At 42.1% G+C, this 23184-nt stretch overlaps 1 protein-coding gene across 10 annotated transcripts in view; it reads right to left on the minus strand.

Annotated features, from left to right (window-relative positions):
- LOC124776660 (nuclear receptor coactivator 7) overlaps positions 1-23184 on the minus strand; it is a 703675-nt gene that overhangs the window by 130907 nt on the left and 549584 nt on the right. For 7 of the 10 annotated variants that reach the window (XM_047251761.1, XM_047251754.1, XM_047251751.1 and 4 more), the window contains one exon: positions 3351-3419. The exons of the other annotated variants lie outside the window; for them this stretch is intronic. In XM_047251761.1, coding sequence (XP_047107717.1) covers positions 3351-3419 — 69 coding nt within the window. The remainder of the gene's footprint in view (positions 1-3350; positions 3420-23184) is intronic. 10 annotated transcript variants of the gene reach the window in all.

Here is a 23184-nt window from a genome sequence, read left to right on the forward strand (position 1 = left end):
TTAATAAAATGACATCAAGATGCCGGTGAACTCTTCTGAATTCAAGGATGTGTGGATAGACACTAACGCCGAATTTGATGATGGAAACATTAGAACAACAAAGCTGAATTTGTGCACCGGCCGTAGTTGACGTGTGATAAGAAACTGTGTACGTGACTGTCAGACATACATTTTCTTTAAGAAGAAAACATTATCCACTCTAGTACAGAAATGCAGTTTTTATATTGATTCGCAGAAAGCAAGGAATAGTTTGGCTTAGTTCTGATCGAACAGGAGAGCGGAGCCTAGCATTTCTTCTTCTTGAAATTCCGGCAACTGGACAACAGTGACGTTTTAGAGGCAAGTTTTCCAAGTTGCCGTTCTGCAAGGTGAACCAGCATTCCACCGACAAACTTTCAGGGGCTGTTCACGGATACCTCAAGAGTATTTTGGGGCCCACGATATCCGGTGGTTCGTTACAGAGTTACTGCATTGTGTTTGGTTTCCTGACCCAAATTAAGTTTGTATCTGTATTGCATCGAAAATTGTGCACAAATGTCGATTGTATGCACCTGGCGATCGGTCTACCCGACGGAAGGCGATCGGTCTACCCGACGGAAGGCCATAATCACACGGCATTGACATTAACATTAACCACTCTACTGGTCGACGTCGGAGCCAACGTCTTGCTCCATCAATAACCGTCCCATCATCCAAGTACTGCTTCGCGCGGAGTGCATCCTTTATTGGGCCGAACAGATGGAAGTTAGGAGATCCGCGCTGTACGGTGGATGAGGAAGGACAGTCCTACTAAGATTTGTGAGCTCTTCTCGGGTGCTCAGACTTGTCAGCACTACCAACAGAGGCGTCCAGTTGTGCAGTGAGGTGTTTATGATCCGTCGATCACCTCGAATGAGAGTGTCCGCACGTTCCAACATTGCAGGAACGGCAGCTGTAGTCCGGCCGGCACGCGGGAGGTGGAATAGGTTTGTGTGACTTTACTGTGATGATGACAGACGCCCCGCCCAACGACTCGCCGTGCTTTCGTTCACTGTGAGGTCTCTATAGACACTCTGCAAGCGCCTATGAATATTTGTGATGCTCTGGTTTTCGCCAAAAGAAACAGATGCCAACTACCGGAATTTCACGAAAGCATAGGAGCTCAAGCGAGAATATTCCAAGACGTCCCACAAAAAATTCTTTATTTTTTCAACCTAAACTGGCCGAGAAAAGAAGTATTCCATTACTTATTGACCACCCCTCGTATATAATTACTCTGTAACGAGTAGCTGGAGCTTGTGGGTACAATTACACGAAAATATTCAGGATGTATTCCTGAACAACCTCTGAAAATTTGTCGGTGGAGCCCTGGTTCACCCTCTATATACAGTTTTCTCAGCCATCCAGGTTTTTTTCTGATGTCATACAAAGAACATTGTTTAGTACTTTAAAGGTCATTATATGAAAGTAGACTGGAATATGGGGCTACAGTCGCGCCCTATACTAACCATCGACTGTGGGCAGAAACACAATACAGTTTCTTATTCAGAGGAGTGTCGCGCAAGTAACGGCGCCCATTGCGCGAGTTAGTTATCGGCGAACAAAAACCTTGAATGTCCTAGTAATATCTATCTAGATATAAGCATGCTCTTTAAGATATATGTATGCCAAATGTTGTCATACTCTTTCAGAAAAGCCTGTGAAGTTCTGCCAATACTGCAAAACAGAGAAAAATGAACCCACCCTCCTCCTGACAGTATTAGGATATGTACAAATGTAATGTGAGATCGATACGTCAAGGGCAAAAATCTACTACCTATCACAAAAGGAAGCTTCTGCGAAGTCTCTCATACTGCTTTGCTTCGTAATTTACCCCACTTGTGCATGGAATGGAGGATATTTGACCCTCGTAAAGTCGTAGGTTCCACTTCCACACACACTTTTCCCAGAAAATTGAAGTTTTAGGTCACGACGGCGCATTGCTCCCTGTATGGAGAAGAACAGTTGTATGTTTGAGCTCCGTGAAGTTAGTTCCGCTACGCAACTTCCATACAAGTTCATCTTCCTCTTACATTTTCCCACTTTAATCCTTTGCTTGATATCGAATCTTTACTGTTTGCGATTAATTTTTAATCCATTTCATTCTTAACATCAAATTAAAACGTACGTATCAGAAACATAAGAATTCGGATATTTATCTTCACATTCAATTTCAGTTTTCTTCACGCGAGTGTCGATGGTCAGTAAGAAATCAGTTTCATTTTCGTGGGGGCGAAAGAAACTTAAAAATTTATAGAAAGATTAAAAAAAATATGCACAGTACAGACGTCTAACTTATTATTTTCGGTTCGGCCGTCACTATAGAAGTTCTTACGGTTTGATTAAAACCTTGACTATGTAACAGAAGAGGGAGTGGTTAACAGATATACTGCTGACGCCGTGGCCGCTCCCCCTTTCTACATTCACTTCGCAATATCATAGTTTTCTTGGATCCCGAAATAACTTCAATTTTTTCGGAAAAATTCGGGGAAGTGGGACCAGAGAATTCAAGGGGCCATTTGAGAGTGGTGCGCAGTCAATGCTCTGAAGCGGCCTGTTACCATGATATATACTTGTTAGCATTGCGCAAGTGAAAACGGGGAACTACGAATACAAAATTATCACTTTTCCTACAGCATCAAGTTTCGATGGAGAGAAAAAAAAAAAAAAAAAAAACTCAAGCTACCGACCACTGCCTTTATCGTCTTCATCAGTGTACTGTTTCCGACAAAGACGACAGAGGTCATCACCGAAAGTTAGATAATACATCCAAGAATGCCCTTGCGAAAGACCATGGGAATATTATGAAAATACGAGCAATGACTTAAAGCGTTAAGCGTGCTCTGGTACGATGTGAACTGATGCGAAAACTGCTTTGAAGATGGGATGGAAAGTGGCTGTTTAAATGTAGAATGAAATATGAATTTTGGCGAAATTTATCCAAAGAAGGGAATAAAAATATCGTGAAGGACAATAGCAATCGAAAACCGGGTCGTCTGAAGCTACAGTATATATCCGACTTCTTCCGCCCCCTTCCATCGCGCCTAAACAAAAATCGAGACCGCATGATCACTACGAATCTGGAAGCCATTTCTGGCGGCAGCCCCAATGACTCCTCGCCACCTTATTTTTATTTTTATTTTTTTACTTTTTTTGCAAATTTTCCTTCGTATTATGTATGCTACACGACAAAACATTTACCAGTGTTTTTCGCTCAGTTTTCACACGCGGACCCATATACGTTTCCACCACGTTAATTGGTACAATCACCACCAATCACCGCACCAATGGCCTTTCATCCGAAAGACACCGGTAACAATCAGTAAGTTTACCTGGACTGATTCGATGATAATCTTCTGCAGCCGACTGATTCCGTTATACGGCAGCCGTGAGAACGCCTCCTGAAGAATGACCATGAAGTGTGAAAAACAATGTGTTGACTGGTGCTGTGGGCAGCGGGAAACAACTGCAGATTGTTATAGCATTATGCAGACTGCCTATGGAGACATGCGCGTACACTGAATTTGCTTGGCTAATCCACCACCAAGACTACAATGTGATACCATCAAGCACAGATAACCTTGAGCAAAATTACTCCTGTTACCGATCCATCACTGAAGTTAGATGACCAATGCTCCAGCAAGAGCGCACACATATCAAGTAGCCGATCACTAGGGCGCTACACCAGTTAAAACATGGCAGTGCCAGATCGCTACTGTTCTAGATTAGTCGAGTATTAGAGTAATCATCCTGAAAAATAAATCAATGAGTATGCAAGAAAACTTAATTCATTTACCTTATAAAGTCAATTTTTACAGTCCAGAGTGGGCCTGGTGCAGTGGAACAATATTCTAAAGATTTTTTTTCATCTCCTTAGTATCTCCTTGCCAACAGATTTAGATCAGAAACATGAAATCGTGAAAGGTGTGTAAATTATTAACAAACAGTTCTCCTCTCAGGTCAATGTTAAATAAACTCTCAAGCTTTCGCCTGTTGCCTCCTCGGTCTTCGACGGTTACTTGGTGCTTAAGATGACTCGGAGGGCTTTTGTGAAATCTAGAGACTATATATAGTAGCTTCATCCGTGGACGCCGTTTTGGCAGGCAAATGCTGTATAAAAAACAAGCTTGTTTCCTGCAGTGACACGCTGGAAGCATATGAGGGAAAGACGTATGTTGATTTATGATGATAGCGAAAACTGGTTAAATTTGGAATGAATTACGCGAAATCTGCCCGACCAATAGAATAAAAATATCTGTAACCACATATAATTATTTTTAAATTGTTACTTTCCTTGGCTCTATCAATGAAGTCAACCGCTCTCCTTCCAAAATAAATACATAAATAAAAATAAAAACCACCGCCTTGAAAAAGGACAGTTGTATGGACGCTTCAATCGTTGGGAATATTACAGCCGTTTCTAGAGACTACTCCTTTACGCTGCTTTAAGCGATACTGTATTTGCTGGAGACGCAAAAACCTAACAAACATCAGACATAGACCTTTGATTGGACGAGGTCGAGCGTCTACCCGTGAACGTTTCCGCCCTGTTAATTGGAATAATCACGCGAACTGTCTTCAGATGACCTTCTCCTAAATCTGTCAGTCTATTCGTAATTGAGCAGCTTACTCAGACGGCGGAAGCGTAATTATTATAGGAAGTTACGACCCTGGATGGTGTGAAAGTAATTTGGCATCCTGTACCTCAGTATATTGTTTTACAAGTGGTTTTAATTTCCAGGACCAGGATGTTAGGCGGAGAGAGCGATTACAGTAATTCTAATTATTCTTCTAACGTTTAGGTAGATAGCTATAAACACATGAAAATCCCCTTCCATCCTATACTTCAGAATGTGAAGTCCAAATTACGTGTCTGTGGCACGAGATGGCATACGCTGGAACGATTGCGAGCAAATTCTGACAAATCAATGAGTGCAGTTATTTCCTACGAAACAATTTACTAAGCATTCGTCGAACTGAAATTAAAGCGGTCTGCGGAACAAAGTGCTAATCATTATTTTAATAAGGATTAGACGGATCACGCCCGCTTTTGCTGTATACTAAATAAACTGTTTTATACGTTTATCTTTAAATTTAATCAAACACATAACATGCAGGAACTCAAAATACGATACTGTGTGCCAGTCTTTCTTCTGGGGACCCCTTTCAGTTAGTCGTAGGTCTTTGGCGTCCTCAAAAGATATAATAATATGGTGACCTCTACAGACATGGTTTGCTCCGTGCTGAAGACCGTGCTACATTTTTCCGCACTAAGCAAACCTGTATGAGCTTTAAGACACCAGTCACATTTAAATATTCACTGAAGCTGAGCAACACACAGTCCGCAAATGTGGATCCAAGTACCGAATAAAGGAGCACTGGACCGGCACACAGCTGCGTTTTTTTTTTTTTATGGACGAGCTTCCATGTTCTCACGAAACAATATTCTGAAAATATGACGAACAGACACATAGAACAAAGATTTCTTGGTACCAAGTCATGACGGATCCAATAGAAATGTTAACGATTATCTGAGGGGAAAAATTATTAGAAGTAGTAGTACGAGAAGAAACCTCTTGCACAGAAAAAATGATAGGATGAAGAGGAAGCTATAACCCAAATAATTGTCTCACTTTGTCATGTTCTTAGTATGGGATTGAGTGTCAGTTATTTCTGGACACAAAGGGTTCCGCTATGACTTCTATTTTCCACGCAGTTTAACTTCTTACGGATTCAAGTCGGGAGTCCTATCTCGTATCAGTTATTATACAAGGAAAACTACAGGGGTTGGACAAAAATATCGAAACACCGCGAGAATTGCACACTTGAACATATATGCAGATGCTAACCAAGCCTGCAGGTTGCGCTGTTCTATTTGATCATGAACGTCGCCTATGCAATATCCTCAATACGTTGGAAGTGTCAGACTTGGTGAGAACAATGTTTTGCGTAGTCGCGAGTGCATTACGTCGGTACCAAGCGAATTCGAACGTAGTTGGCATGACGGGTGTTTCCATAAACAAGTTAGCAGAAGTGTGCGGTGTTTCAAGAAGCACCATATCGACGATTTATACCGCACACAAGGAAAGAGGAAAACATCACCAGCTATGCCACAACGCGGACAACAGTGTGTGTTGAGTGATCTTGACAGACAATCATGGAAGAGGTTTGTGACGAAAAAAGGGGACGACAGCTGCAAATGTCACTGCAGAACTTAATATCGTATTGGCGAACCCTTGCAACACCCCAAAACACCCCAAAACACGATTCGAGCTCTATAACGTGGGAATTGCAAGGCGAGCTGGAACACCATAGCACGTATCAGTGATGCAAACACCCATAACAGCAATACATGTTGCCGTAGCCATAAAACCTGGACTATGGAGTAATGGAAGAATGTCATTTTGCCGGATGAATCCTACGAGTGAAACATGGCGGGGGTTATGTGGTGATCTGGGCAGCCATATCGTTGTATTCCATGGTTACTCTGTGAGGTAGCCTTCCAGTCAACAATTATGTGGCCACTGTGGCTGATTAGGTCCATCCCATAGTGTAGTGTTTGTTTCCCAATGGTGACGTCGCGACCATGACGACAGGGTCACTATTCACATAGCTCACATTGTCCAGGACTGGTTTTGTGAGCACTAGATGAAGCGTCTCATCTCCCATGGCCACAGCAGTCACCAGATCTCAGCCACTGTGGTCTACTTTTGAGAGAAGGACGCGTGATCACTATCCACCTCCATCATCATTACCTGAACTTGCCACTATTTTGCAGGAAGAATTGTGTAACATGCCCTTGAAAACCATACAGGACCTGTATTTACCGATTCCGACACGACTGAAAGCTGTTTTGAACGCCAACTGGTTTCTTACACCATATTAGGCATGGTAATGTGTGTGTACGGTGTTTCTATACTTTCGTCTACACTCTACTATCTTTGTAGTCACGACCATAGCAGGAACTAAGTTACGTGACTACAAATAGCCGCGTCCCAAGTGAAAGTATTGTGTGGTGTTATTTCCAAGAATAAGCAGGAACGTGAGCGTAGTAAATGTCTTCGCCGGCCGGTGTGGCCGTCGGTTCTAGGCGATTCAGTCTGGAACCGCGTGGACGCTACGGTCGCAGGTTCGAATCCTGCCTCGGACATGGATGTGTGTGATGTCCTTAGGTTAGTTAGGTATAAGTAGTTCTAAGTTCTAGGCTACTGATGACCACAGATGTTAAGTCCCATAGTGCTCAGAGCCATTCGAGCCATTTTGAAATGTCTTCACAGCCATACATGCCTATTTAAAGACCATTAAATTAATATATTATGAGAAGAAGATAATTGCGCTACTGGCAGCAGAGAAGACATAATTGGTAGAGGCAGGTCGATGGTGTGTAAAATATGGTATAAAGCAATACCAAAAGGAGTAGGGTTCAAGAATTTACCGCAGAGTAGTAGAATGTTCACAATATGTTTTCTATAATGCACATGTGTCAGACGTGAACATTGTGTTTCATTGCATTCCTGCCAAGAATTTCCGTGGCGACGCTGCAAGGAACAAAGAAGAAGGAACGAGTAATGAGAGTTAACACCACAGCTATGTGCAATATGTAATGTAAATTAAAATGCACACTTTATGTAACTGTGTGTGAAAATACACGAACCTGTCACAACTAACAAAATTTTATGATCTGAATAGTAACTCGTTGTTGCAAATTCTCTTTCAGTAACTAACAGGTTAGGTTAGGTGTCTTTGAGAAAGAAGAGCATATTTAGTAAGGACTTCGAATGAGTGTCTACAAGCTTCATTTCTAAAAGTGGAGAGGAGGACATGGAATTTTTCCTCGGACCGCTAGCGCGCGCCTGCGTAACTATTACGACACAGCCGTCACCGCATTGCTTCCATTAACGCGCATGCGCAGAGTGAGATAGGCGGTGTTTACAAACAGTTGTGCGCTGGCCGTCACCGCCCCGTCCCCCCACCAAGTCCCTCGCTGCGGCTAGGCGTCCCTGGCAGACAGTACGTGTTTACGCCGTCGCCGCTGGTACGCTAAAAGCCGGTTCTCACTAGGGCTACAGAGCGTCAAAACCGCGCGGCAGAGGCGCCGCCTGCGCGCTGCCTTGCGTGCAACGCTAATTTCTACATTCTTCAATTTGTAAAGAGTTGTTCGTTCCACCTGTTTTCGTGTGTAAAGACTTCTGATACGATTAAATGGAACGAAACGCGTCTTGGATGAGAAACTGTCCTCGTGAACAACACTAAAGCAGGGTGATCAGGTAAATGCGATACAAAAGTCTTTATGCAGCTCAGCCGATGCGTAAGTTATCACTTCCTCTCAACCTTTTTGCTCTTGTACCGTTATTAACGATATTCGTCGAGTCTAGAAAAGAGTTCAATAAGGCAGATAACATTAACGGTGAAACTTCTCTGAAAACTGGCGGGGAATGATTTGTATTGTGGTGCTGCACACAACCTCATCGTTGTCGGACGTCACAATACTGTGCACCATCCTCAAGTTGTAAACGATGTTTTCCAGATTTACGACACTAATTCACGGCCGAGGCATTCGAAGGGGCACACTACACGAAAAAGTCTACCAAAACCTGAAACACACAGCTCTGCCTTGAAACTGTAATGGGTTTTATGGTTGTAAAAGTGAACATATGATTACATCTCATTGATGATTAAGGGAACCTACGAGGGTATACCCCAAGATCAACTCTAGACCACCGTGCCGTGGAACTACTTGCGCCAATCAGGCAACATTATTGACTGATCGCTTTATAGGTAAAAAATATGGATCAGCTACTTATCAAAGAACATTGTATGCAGCGCCATGAGTAAAAGACTAACTTCTCGGCTAAATAAGTTACAATGGTAATTTAGTCGTTTCCAAAGTTCTATGAAAATAAAAATGTTATAGATCACGATTCCGCTGCGTGGAGTGAAAATACAAGCAATTTGCGAGTGGTTACTGTTATGGACGCTCCCCAGACCACACCACGTTACGAAAGATACAAATTTATGCAGTATGTCATTCTGTTATTTTTTTCTCCCGAAGATATTACATGCAATTTTTTTTATATTTTTTAAAAAAATAAGATAACACACGAAAGTGCCCAATTGGTTGGCTCTGTGTGAGGGCCGGATAATCGTATATTTGTCTTTGTAATTGTTTATCTCTATTAACTTCCCTGACGTCGAAAGCTTATCAGTCTCTCTGCTTTTTTTATGCTACCATAAAGTCAAAACATCAACATTCAAGTCACTGCTATCTTAAACGTATCCACCACATTTGCAGACAGGCACGCTGTCAGTGTCATGTTTTATCTATTAATCTGAGCAGGCGCGCATGATGTGGACAGTGAAAATGGACAACGTGGGAAGTGAAAATACAACTACGAAGTTACCTTACGTAGCACGGTACGCGAGTATCACAAGAACAAAACCGCTGCAATAAGGTAAGGACAAACCTTCCTGCATATTCTAGGAGTATTTGCTGTGTATTGCGTATCTGTTGATCCGCACTTTACTTTCAGTTGGCTGTGAATACAAGTGATGGCGTCATTAACTGGCGTTTTCTATTCCTCTCTCCTTCATTAACGAAGTTTTTCCTGTAACATGCGTTCAACTAATCTGCATGCATTTTAACTACTGTAGTTTAATCATTTTCAAATTTATCCTTGCACATTAATAATGTAATGATATCTTAGTCATTTATACACAAAATTAGATGCCTATACTAAATAATTAACTTTTTTAGGGTTTCCTACCTCAATCTGTTAGAACGGAACATTTACATGATCTCTGTTGTCCGTCCATCTGACAGTCAAGAAGTCTGTTTTTAAAGGACGGGAAGCCGTACCAAGCTGAAACTTACATCACATACTAAGGTCTACGGCCCCTTCACTGAAGAATTAAAGCTTCTATGTCACAAATTTTGATATTCGCATACTAATTCATCAAAACCTATAGGGTACGTCCCGTGGTCCAGATTCACAAAATTTTTAGCACAAAGCAGGGTTCCACAATAGAAGTAAAGGGGAAAAAGTCCGAAAATTGTTAAATTATAATTACCGAGTGTACCGGTATGAAATGAGCGTTAAGATACAAATGTGTCGATAGGGAACATTTGTTGTGAACGAGCCTTAATTTTTTTTGTTTGGTTGGTATGACATCTGTCATAGATCTTTAGTATACATCAAGTCATGGAACAAACATCATATGTTTTCATCGTGTTAACAATGTTGAATTTTGTACCAGAAAGTGATGATTTGCGGAAAGCATTAATTTTTTGTTTTCATTTGAAAAAAAGTGCTGCAGAGTCGAATCGAATGCTTGTCGAGGCATATGGTGATCATGCTGTATCAGAAGAAACATGCAAAAGATGGCTCTGAGCACTATGGGACTCAACTGCTAAGGTCATTAGTCCCCTAGAACTTAGAACTAGTTAAACCTAACTAACCGAAGGACATCACAAACATCCATGCCCGAGGCAGGATTCGAACCTGCGACCGTAGCGGTCTTGCGGTTCCAGACTGCAGCGCCTTTAACCGCACGGCCACTTCGGCCGGCCATGCAAAAGATGTTTTCAACGGTGCAGTAATAATGATTTTGATGTAAGAAATCAAGAACGTGGAAGACCACCAAAAAAGTTCAAAGACGCCGAATTGCAAGCAATATTGGGTGAAGATGATTCTTCGAGTCAAAAGCAAACAGCAGCAATGCTAAATGTTGCACAACAAACAATTTCTGACCGTTTGAAAGCTCTGGGAAAGATCCAAAAGTGTGGAAAATGGGTGCCACATGAATGAAAGACAGATGGAAAACCGAAAAACCATTTGTCAAATTTTGTTTCAAAGACATGAAAGAAAATCAGTTTTGCATCGAATTGTTACTGGCGATAAGAAATGGATTTATTTTAAGAATCCTAAACGCGAAAAATCATGGGTTAATCCGGGACAACCATCGACATCGACTGCAAAACCAGATCGATTCGCAAGAAGACAATGCTCTGTGTTTGGTGGGATCAGAAACGTGTGGTGTATCATGAGCTTCTAAAACCCGGTGAAACTGAATACTAATCGCTACAGAGAACAAATGATCAATTTGAACTATGCATTGATCGAAAAAAGACACGGCAAAGTATTTTTTTTACACGACAATGCACCTGCACACAAAGCAAAACTGGTTCAGGATACAATCAAAACACTTGGCTGGAACTGTTACCCCACCCGCCGTATTCACCAGACTTGGCCCCTTCCGACGTCCATTTATTTTCATCAATGGGACACGCATTGGCTGAGGAACAATTCGATTCCTAAGAAGAAGTCGAGAGTTGGGTGTCTGATTGGTTTGCTTCAAAAGACTAACATTTATATTGGCGTGGTGTCTACAAATTGCCAGAAAGGTGGTCAAAATTTATAGAAAGCAATGGTCAGTACTTTGAATAAAATGTTTTTACTTTTCAATTCACAATTAGTGTTTCATTTTCACAAAAAAACGCTCATTTCATACCGGTACACCTGGTACAGAAAACGTTTTATTTCGTTTACTGGTATCGTCAGCTAGCAACGGTCACCATCAGACCCACTGAAGACCGCATCGGATGGTAAGAGCTACAAAAAACTTCATATCTTGCAGTGCACCTAGGCAAGCTATTTTCTTCCTATGTAGCGCTTCCACGTGCAACGGGATTCGCGAACGTTCCCCAAGGCGCAGCACAAAACTGTAGTTACTGCCGATATGTTCATTTTACGGCCGCTTACATGATTAACAGCGCTGACTGCACCAAAACTAGCGCCGCCCTCATAAGAGCACCCACATACAGCTTTCTGCGAAGGCTGTTTTATGCTGTTACTTGCAATAATGCTAGACAAAATGGAAGTAACATGGAGAAGCCTGACGAAAGTCAGAAGAGAGATCGAACTCTTGTGAAATTGTACTCTGTTTATTAATGGCAAAATGTACAATGTTCGGAAGACATTTACACCTGACCGAATCAGGAATTCTTTAGTGGTGGTACAGATGTTCGTTTCAAAATCAGGAAATCCTGCAGTAAACAAACACATGAAAAAAGTTACAGAAAACATGTCAGTACATTATTGAACCCATAACTGTAAAAGAAAAATAAATCCGTTGTCACAAGCTTATGTAAACAACGAAGATTATGGACATACCGACAGCGTAAGAGACTGCCCGATTCTGTTCCACATGTGAATTAATTGTATCCATATGTTAGAACGAAGAAATAAAAAACCAGTTATCTATTTTGGAGTTTCCAGTCGTTTTAAATCTTGGCATCCGGTCATCAGATGAAATATGCAACGCTAACACTGATAACACAAACGGCTGACTGGGGTAAAATACATCTGAGAACTTCTGCTTCAGACGCTTGCGTAGTCCTAGCCTTCGACGGAGCTATATTTGTCAAGATAAATACACAGTACTTAACTTGCACGAGAAAATGGAACTGAGCACCGAGTTTCAAGTTCTGATGCACAGCAACTTTCATTCCGGGCACGCACGGCGGCTAAATGAACTTCATTGACCTAATAAAAGCCGAACAACTTTGGGCATCACCAGTGCCGTCTCTTTCGTAATTCCAATAATTGCCGCAGAGGCTTTGAAACTTAATACGTGGATCTTCACTTCTGATGCAAAACCGAACAGAAACAGCAGTCCCACTGAAGGAGAATTTTTGTGATTAACCCCTTGTCGTACTATTTAGATGGACGAAATCGGTGCGATTGGAGACGGCGCATGCTAAATGAGCCAGCGTGATGAACGAGACAATCGCTATGCAAGCCGACATGCGGATACCTGTTACGTATCTACAGGTTTGTTCTCCGTGGTACTGTTCTTGTAGACGCTAACGCTAATTTAATTCTTTTTTATTCATTTTTTTTTCATTAATACTTCAAAATATATATATATTTACATATACGCAATACTTTAATCGAAATTATGATCTTTCTGCGCGTCTTCAGGTGTGACTACTTCAGACAGCATGTAATAACACGACGCCTAAACGTAGATATTGTTAAAAAAAAAAGATAAGAAGAAATGCTCCTCTTGAACGAATTTCTAATGGGAAAATACCTGTAATATTGCTCTTGGGAGTCCAACAGGTGTTTCACCTACTGCTTTTCGTAGTCTGTCAATTGGATATTTTTTAACATTATCTCTGCTATATTCATTCGATAAGTAATCATCTTTCCTTCGTCCGGTTGTGTATTGTTTTTGGAATATGTACGTATTGAATAGTGCCACATCCGACAGAAAATTTGGCCTCTCTTTCGTCCCCATGAGTGTGCTCGTGATGTTTACGTTTGGTCGGCATTTGCTTTCACGAGTCTGACTCGTCAAAGTACGCCAAGGGATTAACATTCTCAGGCAAGAGAGCATCATTTCACTGTTTTCGAAAGCTAGAGGAAATTTTGCCTAAATATGAACCACTACTGATGAAAAACAAAGTGGAGTAACAGGCCAATGGAAGAGGACTGGGGCCACCTGATCCTAAATCCGTGCAACTATAACCAGTGAATAGTCAGCCCAACTTCATTTCTTCTATAATGAATCTTTCATTCTGCAGGAGACTGGGCACTGGTTTGAAACTTGCAGGAAGGTTCAATGTGTGCACAGGACCAAAAATCGTAACTGGGATACTGCCTTCCGCGGTCTGCACGCACTCTTACCGACATGAGAGCTACGACTTAGGACCCGCCATCACAGCTTCACTTCATCCAGTACCTCTCGCTTGCTTCATAACTTCACAGAAGTTGTTCTGCATGCGTCGCTGGAAAGAAAGCGTACTTCGGGACAAATAGCTTATTAACTGCACTGGAGTGTTCACGGGTCTTTAAGCATCCAACAGATATCCAGGACTGCTTCTGTGAAGTTTGAAAAATAGGAGAAAAGTACTGACATAAATGAAGCCTGGACAACTCCATGTGTAACAACACAGCCCGCAAAAGCCGAGGAGTCCCTGTCCGAGACACAGTGATAATACAGCTGATAACTTATAAACGGTGAGGTGAAGGAGACTGCACACGTTTTACAATGAATCACTTACAGACACCACTTTCCTAAGTCCACTTGATAGATTCGACATGAACCACTGTTTTTTTTGTTTTTTTTACAATCATTTTTTGGGGCGGCTGATGACAAATCGAGTGAGGTGGCGCAATTTTAAGATACCGGATTCCTGAAACCTGCGTAGTGTGGAAGTGGGGAGAAGAGGTAATGGTGGAATTGAAGCTTTCAACTTGGGCTGGTCTTGCTTGGATAGCTCAGTTGGTAGAGTAATTGCCCGCTAAATGGCAGAGGTCCCAGGAAGTTTCACATCAATACACACTCGGCTTCAGAGTGAAAATATAGTCTGAAATCATTCTGGACCCTGGATTCTAAATCGGGAAAACATCGGTTAAAATTTGTCCGGCCAACAAGATTCGCAAGTGGATTTCAAAAATTAAAATATTCAAGTTGTCCCACAATAAGGCCATTGCGCAACTGCAATGGCAGACTGTCAGAAGGAGTACATACTCCTGCAGAGAATATTGTTCGGGCAACATGTGCATTGCACTGTGGGAGTGAAATGACGCGGCAACTGGAACCATACTCCAAAGCTGAAGTATGCCGGAGAGTAAAATTCTTGTCGACAAAACCACTTCATCGCACGCAGATTCAAAGTGAAATTCAGGCAATATATGGGCCAAATTTGAAAGTCTCGTCCGGTCGTAGTGAAATGGCTCCAACAATTTGATCGAGACCTCATTGCAGTGGGGGAGCCTGATCATGGTGCACTATTGACATCGACGCAATCGAGGATCCGATTTCGCAGCAATCGCAGATTTTACGACTATAAGCACGTTCAGGCACAGGTCCTCAAATGGCTTCGTGACCACGGGGTGAACTATCGTCGAGAAACAGAACGATTTGTATGACGCTTCGACCGTTATTTACAGAGTTCGTGGCTCCAGATTGCACAAGGATATATGAGCGTACACTAAATTCTCCTCCTCCGTCACCCCCGCCCAAGTTCCCCTCCAGCCACCCAAGTGTGTGTCAAGGTGAAGTTTAGTTGAGGAAGCGCATCCGCCCACAGGGAACTTCGCTGAAAGCCAAGAAGCGCACGAAATCTCATCAGATACAGCGGCCAGTGCGAGCAGCCGGAGAGAGTGCACAGGAAGAGGCGCCGGCACAAGCGCTCACGCAGCGCAAAGAGCGGCTGTCAAAAGAAGCGTCCTCGTCCTTGAGATCGAGGCCGCCTAGTCGCTGCCGGCATGTCCGTGTGTGCACAGCTTTGTTGCCCGAATCTTGTCGAGATCGTGGCACTTCGTGAGGAAAAGCCGTGTCTCCGGCTTGGTCTCCTCTCATTACAGGCTGGCTGCTGATAATATCAATTGTCGATGCTATAAAAGCGGAGGCAAGATGCTTTTCCTCCGAACCACTATGGAATACGCAATGTGTACATTCTAAATTCGAAAAATAATATGAAAGCTTTGACATACTGTTATCTATTTGGATTCTAGAATATTCTAATTCTCATGTCTCCGGAAAGCTTCTCTTTTGATTTCTTACGCAAACTATGAAATGTCAGAAATAAATTCAGAAATAAACGCCGAAGTTTTTTATAAGAGGATTTGTTTATAAAATAACTTTACCTGCTTCTAGCCACGATTTTTTTTTTTTTTTGGTCTTTTGCACGACACGTTTAGGGGAACGGTTCCCATTTTAAAGCGCGTTTTTCGTGCTTTATGCCGTTTATTCGTGATACTTTCCAGGTGCCAGGTGGTGCAATGTTACGTTGCCTCTGCTGTAATATATTAAATACGCGTAAAAGTTGTAATTAATGATCAATATTTACACAGCATCAATGGTGAATTTAGAAAAAACTTAATTTACTGTCATTTTTCACTCGCTAAGAAACCCATCTATTAAACATCACACGAAATTTGCTTTCCACAGTACACGTACAAAAAAGCGAACGCACAAAATCGAAACAGTAGCAGACATTTTTTTTCTTGCAGGTAGGCAGCAAATATCACGTTGCATTGCGACGACATGGTATGATTTCTCTTATAACTAATGAGGAGGTATTGAACAGAATTAGAGAGGAGTTTGTGGCACAACTTGACTAGAAGAAGGGACCGGTTGGTAGGACATTTTGTGAGGCATCAAGGGATCACAAATTTAGCATTGGAGGGCAGCGTGGAGCGTAAAAATTGTAGAGGGAGACCAAGAGAGGAATACACTGAGCAGATTCAGAAGGATATAGGTTGCAGTAAGTACTGGGAGATGATGAAGCTTGCACAGGATAGAGTAGCATGGAGAGCTGCATCAAACCAGTCTCAGGACTGAACAACAACAACAAAACAACAAGATACACTATTTTGTTTTACTCTGTGGACGATCTCTGGCATATCTGTTGACTACATGTAAAAAAAATTAATTTTTGTTTCAGTACTTTTGTTGTTCCGAAAGTGCAAAGTGCACAGTAAATTGTGTGTAATGTGTAATAGCGTCTCTGCGTAAATTAACAACAATAACAAGTAGAATTTTTCCCAATATTCGCCATTAACTATACAACGCACATACATTTCCACAGACGCGTAGTGCATAAGATAAATAAAAATCGTGACTTCTCAGAAAAAGTTATTTTAGAAGAAAACTTATTTTTGTAGTCGCAAGCTTTCACCAACAATTTGTAATGGATAAAATCAGATCTTTGCTTTTGTATACTCTACGCTGTGTTACTTCTCACCTTCCGATAGTTTAATGTGTGTGGTTTTCGCATTTACTGCGTAAGTCTCCGTTGACGATGAGAACGTTAGTGGCTAAAAGCATTAGCAAGACTTAATGAAGATGGCATAGAAGAGGCATGAAACATAACGTCAGCAAACGTCTGGAAATGTTCGCGGATGACCTTACCCTCAAGAGAGGTTAGTGGGCTTCTCATAGTTCAAAAACAGTTGTGAAATGCAAGAACACTTGCAGATTCTTACCGTTTGGCACAAATACTAACAGCTGACAATTAAGTACATGGAGCGCACAAACAGGCGAAAAAAACTTTTTTACAGACAACATTGTGCATCAGTCACGTACCTGGAAGCACCTCTACGAGTAACACTCTCTCTCCGATAGAATTAAAGGTAGAAGCAAGACCGATAATCGCTATTGGAATTCTAGGTGACTGCAATTCATCACGAAGGATGAGGAGTTCCAAGACTCTCGATCGAGTGATTCTTACTCGTTGTTCGTCAGTTTCGGATCACTAAAATTTTTGTTTACAGGAAGAGATTAAGAAAATTCAACTCAATGCTACGTGACTCCTCGCAACGATGTTTAATACGTACGCGAACTTTTCAGCAATGTTAGACGAAATCCTGAGGGGGAAAAACTAAGCGTTTTGTATCGAGTGAGGATTACTCTTAAAACGTTCGGGGCGAAGGTTTCCAAGTAGTCAAGAAACATTATTTCTTCTGAATGACCAAGGGGCCAAAATCCAAGAAACAGGCAGCTATTGTCATCGCTCACCGTCTGCAAATGCAACAGGCCGCGGCCAAACCAAAATAGATCTTAGATTCTATGTTAAGCTGCATATACTCCGTACAATGGCTTCTGCAGTATAGACGTTCATCGCATGCGATTACCACAACGTTCATCGAGACAGACTAGTAAACCAGCTCGATTGGATGAGGTGGTGGAACCTGCGAGATGAAACAACGTAGCGCTGGTTCGTAGCTAGTTGCTCCGTCGTCTAGGCGATCTGACTCCAAATCGCCCCACGGCAAGCACAGTCACACATTTCAGAAATGCAATAATTGAGAAAACTCGATGTAAAGAATTAATGCAATAAAAATTAAATTGACGTAGTACAGCTTCCACTAAATTTCAACGAGCTACTGTTGGCAGTAAATGCCATTATATTTTTCGCGCAAGTAATGGCATTTCACACGTATTTGCCAATGATATAAACTGAAGGTGCACTTTTTTCAACTTATATCTTTTTATCTTGCCAGAGTGCGAAATTGTGTTCTCCCGCTACCCACATGTGACATGAGGTTCAAAATATTGCCAATGCACGTGTAGCAACGAGGGTGTTGGATTGAAGATAGGCTTTGAAGTGAACTGCAGTAAATATAGATGCCTGAACAAAAAGAAAGAATAAATGTACTCAATGCCGCCGAAAAAAGCACAAATTATATCTGTATACTGGAAAGGTAGCGGAAGTGATACAGGAAACTACCATCCAATCCCATCGACGTCTATCAGTTTTAGAATCTTACAACACATTCTGGGCTCAAACGTATCAAACGTGATGATGTATGACATCGTCCACGCCAACCTAAATGGAGTCCCATCATGAGAAACCCTATTTGCGCTTTTCTCACTTGACACCCTGAAATCCATGCATCATGGCAATCAGTTGGATGTATCTGAGTTGGTGCCGCAACATACTTCAGTAAAAAATATGCTATCATATGGTATCAAACAAAATATGAGACTGGACTGAGGATTTCTTGGTAAGGATGCTGCAGCGTATTATCTCAGCTGGGGAGTGATCGACAGATGTAGAAGTAAATCCAACTGTGGCCCAGGGAAGGGCGTTAGGATCCTAGTTGTTCGTGTTGCTATTAATTACCTTGCAGGTAATATTAATAGTAACATCAGACTTTCTGGAGATGATGCCCGTTGTCTATAGTTAAGTACAATCTGAAAAAAGTTGCACAAACATCCAGTCAGATCTTGATAAAATTTCAAAGTGAGGCGAAGATATGCTATTTGAACTAAATGTTCAAAAATGTAAAACTGTGCACTTCAGAAAACGCATAAATGTACAGGTTTGGGGAAAAATACTGAAACACCAAAAATACAACACATTACCACGTCTAATATGGTGTAGAAAAACAGCTGGCATTCAGAACACCTTCCAGCTGTCTCGGAATGGATAAATACATGTCCTTCACGGTTTTCAAAGGAACCTTATACCATTCTTCCTACATAACAGTGGCCAGTTGGCCGTGGATCATTATCAAGCACCCTTCTCTCCAAAGTAGACCACAAAGGCTCAATGATATTGAGATACGGTGACTGTTGCGGACAGAGAAGATGCTACAATTCATCCTAGTGCACACAAAACCACTCGAAGGCGATGCGAGCTGTGTAAATAGGGGCCTTCTCATCTGGGAACACAGCATCCCCATTGTGGTACAAACGTTGTACCATGGGATGCTCCTGACCAGCCAAAATGCTCACATAATTCTTAGCAGTAATGTGACAGAGTAACCGTGAGCGATATGACTGCTCAAATCATCACCGAAGTGTGGCCATGTTTCACCTTTGGTATGTAAACTCGACCAGAAGTTGGAAAGTGGGAAAAAGACTCAACCGACCGAATTATTTTCTTCCAATTCGCGCTCGCCCTGCAATTCTCTGCTTATGGATCTCCCTTTGAGTTGTTTTGGTGCTGGAAGGGCTCGTGAGTGCGACATTCAGATCAGCCCTACCTGGTAAGGATGCATGGTTGATGAACAATACTCAAGAGTCGGTCGAACAAGCGCCTTATACGCCACTTCTTTCGTGGATGAGTTACATTTCTTTAAAATTCTTCCTATGAATTGTAGCCTGGCATCTGCTTTCCCTACAATTTGTTTTATGTGGTCATTCTACTTAACGTCGCTATGGATAGTTACTCGTAGTTATTTTACGGTAGATACCGTTTCCAGCAACTTGTTATTAACAATGTAGTTGTAAAGTAGTGGATTCCTTTTCTTACAAACGGGCAATATGTCAGAATGAACTACATTTATGGACAGCTGCCAGAGCCTACACCATTCATCAATCCTCTGCAGGTCGATACTGTCTTCTGGCGTTGCTACTTTGTTATAGACAATCGCATCTATGAACCGCCTAGAAGAGCATCCCACGCTTTCTACTGTTGTTGTTGTTGTCTTCAGACCTGAGACTGGTTTGATGCAGCTCTCCATGCTACTCTATCCTGTGCAAGCTTCTTCATCTCCCAGTACCTACTGCAGCCTACATATATAATTTATATACTTAATAAACGGTAACGGTCCTACCACACTTCCTTGGGGTACTCCTGAAGTTATCTTTACATCTGATTTTGTTTCCTTAAGAGCGACGTGCTGAGTTCAATCTGCAAGGAAGTCTTGACTCCAGTCGCAAATCTGGCCCGATACTCGATAAACTCTTTTTTGTTTTTGTTTTGGTTTTTCCCTTCTTTTTGCATTAACTGGCAGTGCGAGATGATGTCGAGTGCCTTCCCGAAGCGAAGGATCACGGCATCAACATGAGCGCCGTTGTCCACAGCGCTGTGGATCTCGTGGAGGAAGAGAACCAGCTGAGTTTCGCAACATATGTTTGCGATATCCAAGCTGATTCTTGTAGACGAGATTTTCGTTCTCCAAAAACGTCGTAATTCTTGAGCATAAAACATGTTCCATAACTCCACAACAGACTGCATGTTCCATAACTCCACAACAGACTGCATGTTCCATAACTCCACAACAGACTGCATGTTCCATAACTCCACAACAGACTGCATGTTCCATAACTCCACAACAGACTGCATGTTCCATAACTCCACAACAGACTGCATGTTCCATAACTCCACAACAGACTGCATGTTCCATAACTCCACAACAGACTGCATGTTCCATAACTCCACAACAGACTGCATGTTCCATAACTCCACAACAGACTGCATGTTCCATAACTCCACAACAGACTGCATGTTCCATAACTCCACAACAGACTGCATGTTCCATAACTCCACAACAGACTGCATGTTCCATAACTCCACAACAGACTGCATGTTCCATAACTCCACAACAGACTGCATGTTCCATAACTCCACAACAGACTGCATGTTCCATAACTCCACAACAGACTGCATGTTCCATAACTCCACAACAGACTGCATGTTCCATAACTCCACAACAGACTGCATGTTCCATAACTCCACAACAGACTGCATGTTCCATAACTCCACAACAGACTGCATGTTCCATAACTCCACAACAGACTGCATGTTCCATAACTCCACAACAGACTGCATGTTCCATAACTCCACAACAGACTGCATGTTCCATAACTCCACAACAGACTGCATGTTCCATAACTCCACAACAGACTGCATGTTCCATAACTCCACAACAGACTGCATGTTCCATAACTCCACAACAGACTGCATGTTCCATAACTCCACAACAGACTGCATGTTCCATAACTCCACAACAGACTGCATGTTCCATAACTCCACAACAGACTGCATGTTCCATAACTCCACAACAGACTGCATGTTCCATAACTCCACAACAGACTGCATGTTCCATAACTCCACAACAGACTGCATGTTCCATAACTCCACAACAGACTGCATGTTCCATAACTCCACAACAGACTGCATGTTCCATAACTCCACAACAGACTGCATGTTCCATAACTCCACAACAGACTGCATGTTCCATAACTCCACAACAGACTGCATGTTCCACAACTCCACAACGGACTGCATGTTCCATAACTCCACAACGGACTGCATGTTCCATAACTCTACAACGGACTGCATGTTCCATAACTCTACAACGGACTGCATGTTCCATAACTTTACAACGGACTGCATGTTCCATAACTCTACAACAGACTGTCAACGATATAGGTCTATAATTGTGTGCGTCTGTCCTACGGTCCTTCCTGAAAACTGCAATGACCTGCACTCTTTTCCAGTCGCTAGGTACCCTTCGTTGATCCACCGATCTACGATAAATTGCTGTTAGAGATGGAGCAAGTTCTTTGACAATCTTTGTAGAAGCTTATGGGTATCTCGTCTGGTCCTGACTACTTTCCACTACTTAGCGATTGTAGTTTTTTTTTCTGTTCTGCAATCGCTTACCTCAATGTCTGCCATTTCGACGTTCGTACGATGACTGAAAGTAGGGATCGTGTTACGATCTTCCGCAGTGAAACGATTTCGTGAGAGAAAATTCAGTATTTCCGTCTTTCTCTCTCATCTTCCGTTTCGGTGCCAGAATCATCACTGAGTAACTGACTAGACCATTTCGAACCGCTTACTGATTTTATGTAAAACCAAAACCTCTTAGATTGCCACTCAGTTCGGTTGACAAAATTTTACTTTCAAAGTTATTGAACGCTTCTCTCATTGATCTCCTTACGGTCATTGCCGCTTCGTTCAGTTTTTGTTTGTTTGTTAGTTTTTTTACTTCTTTTGAATCTGAGATGAAGCCCTCATTGTTTACGGGGCAGTTCTGTAACATGGCTATTACACCTCAGTGGGTCTTTCCCATCTCTTAAAACCTTGGTCGGAACATACTTGTCTAATGTGTATGGAACGATACTTTTCATTTTTTTCCATTTGTGTTCCCCATCTTCGCCCTCATCACTGAGTATTAGATGCCGACTATTCAGTTCAATCCTCTTCCATGACCATTCGTAGCGATCATTCAACACACTTTCGTGCAAGTGGTAACTTAATGGATGATGCTTCTCCGCTTTCCTTTTAAGCGGTATAAATCTCTGATTTGTGTCTCTTGGAACACCGAACACTTCGGCTCCCTTTCTTACCAAAGTCAGCATCATAAGAGCACCAACAATTTGCCCAGGTTCTAATTCACTGAGCTCCGACATAACGCAGTCACGACTATGAAGAACATTGTTCTGACCACGACTAACACTTCAGGAGGCTTGTTTAGCATCTGCATTTAAATTCAAACATGCGTTTCTCGCGGCATTTCCTAGTTTTTGTCAAACCTCTGTAGTACCCTATTACTAAAATATCACTGAGTCATAATTGGGATCACTTGTGCAACTACCTGGTAGTAACAATTTATAGGGATCTGAAATGGAATGATCACGTGGGTTGAGTCGTAAGAATGGCACGTGGTGGCTGACTTCAGTTCATTAGCAATATACTGAGGAAATGCAGTCTGCCAAATTTCTCAAGTGTGAGGGACTCATGCTAAATACGATTAACAGAGATACTGAACGTATACAAAGAAGGGGGGGGGGGCAAGACTGGTCACAATAATGACTCACGATAGAGCGTCACAGAAATACTGAAAAACCTTAACTGGCAGAAGCTTACGACAGACGCAGGATAACTATTATCCTGCGGAAGCCTGCTTACGAATT

This window comes from Schistocerca piceifrons, chromosome 2 (genome assembly GCF_021461385.2).
Source record: "Schistocerca piceifrons isolate TAMUIC-IGC-003096 chromosome 2, iqSchPice1.1, whole genome shotgun sequence".
Taxonomy (NCBI): domain Eukaryota; kingdom Metazoa; phylum Arthropoda; class Insecta; order Orthoptera; family Acrididae; genus Schistocerca; species Schistocerca piceifrons.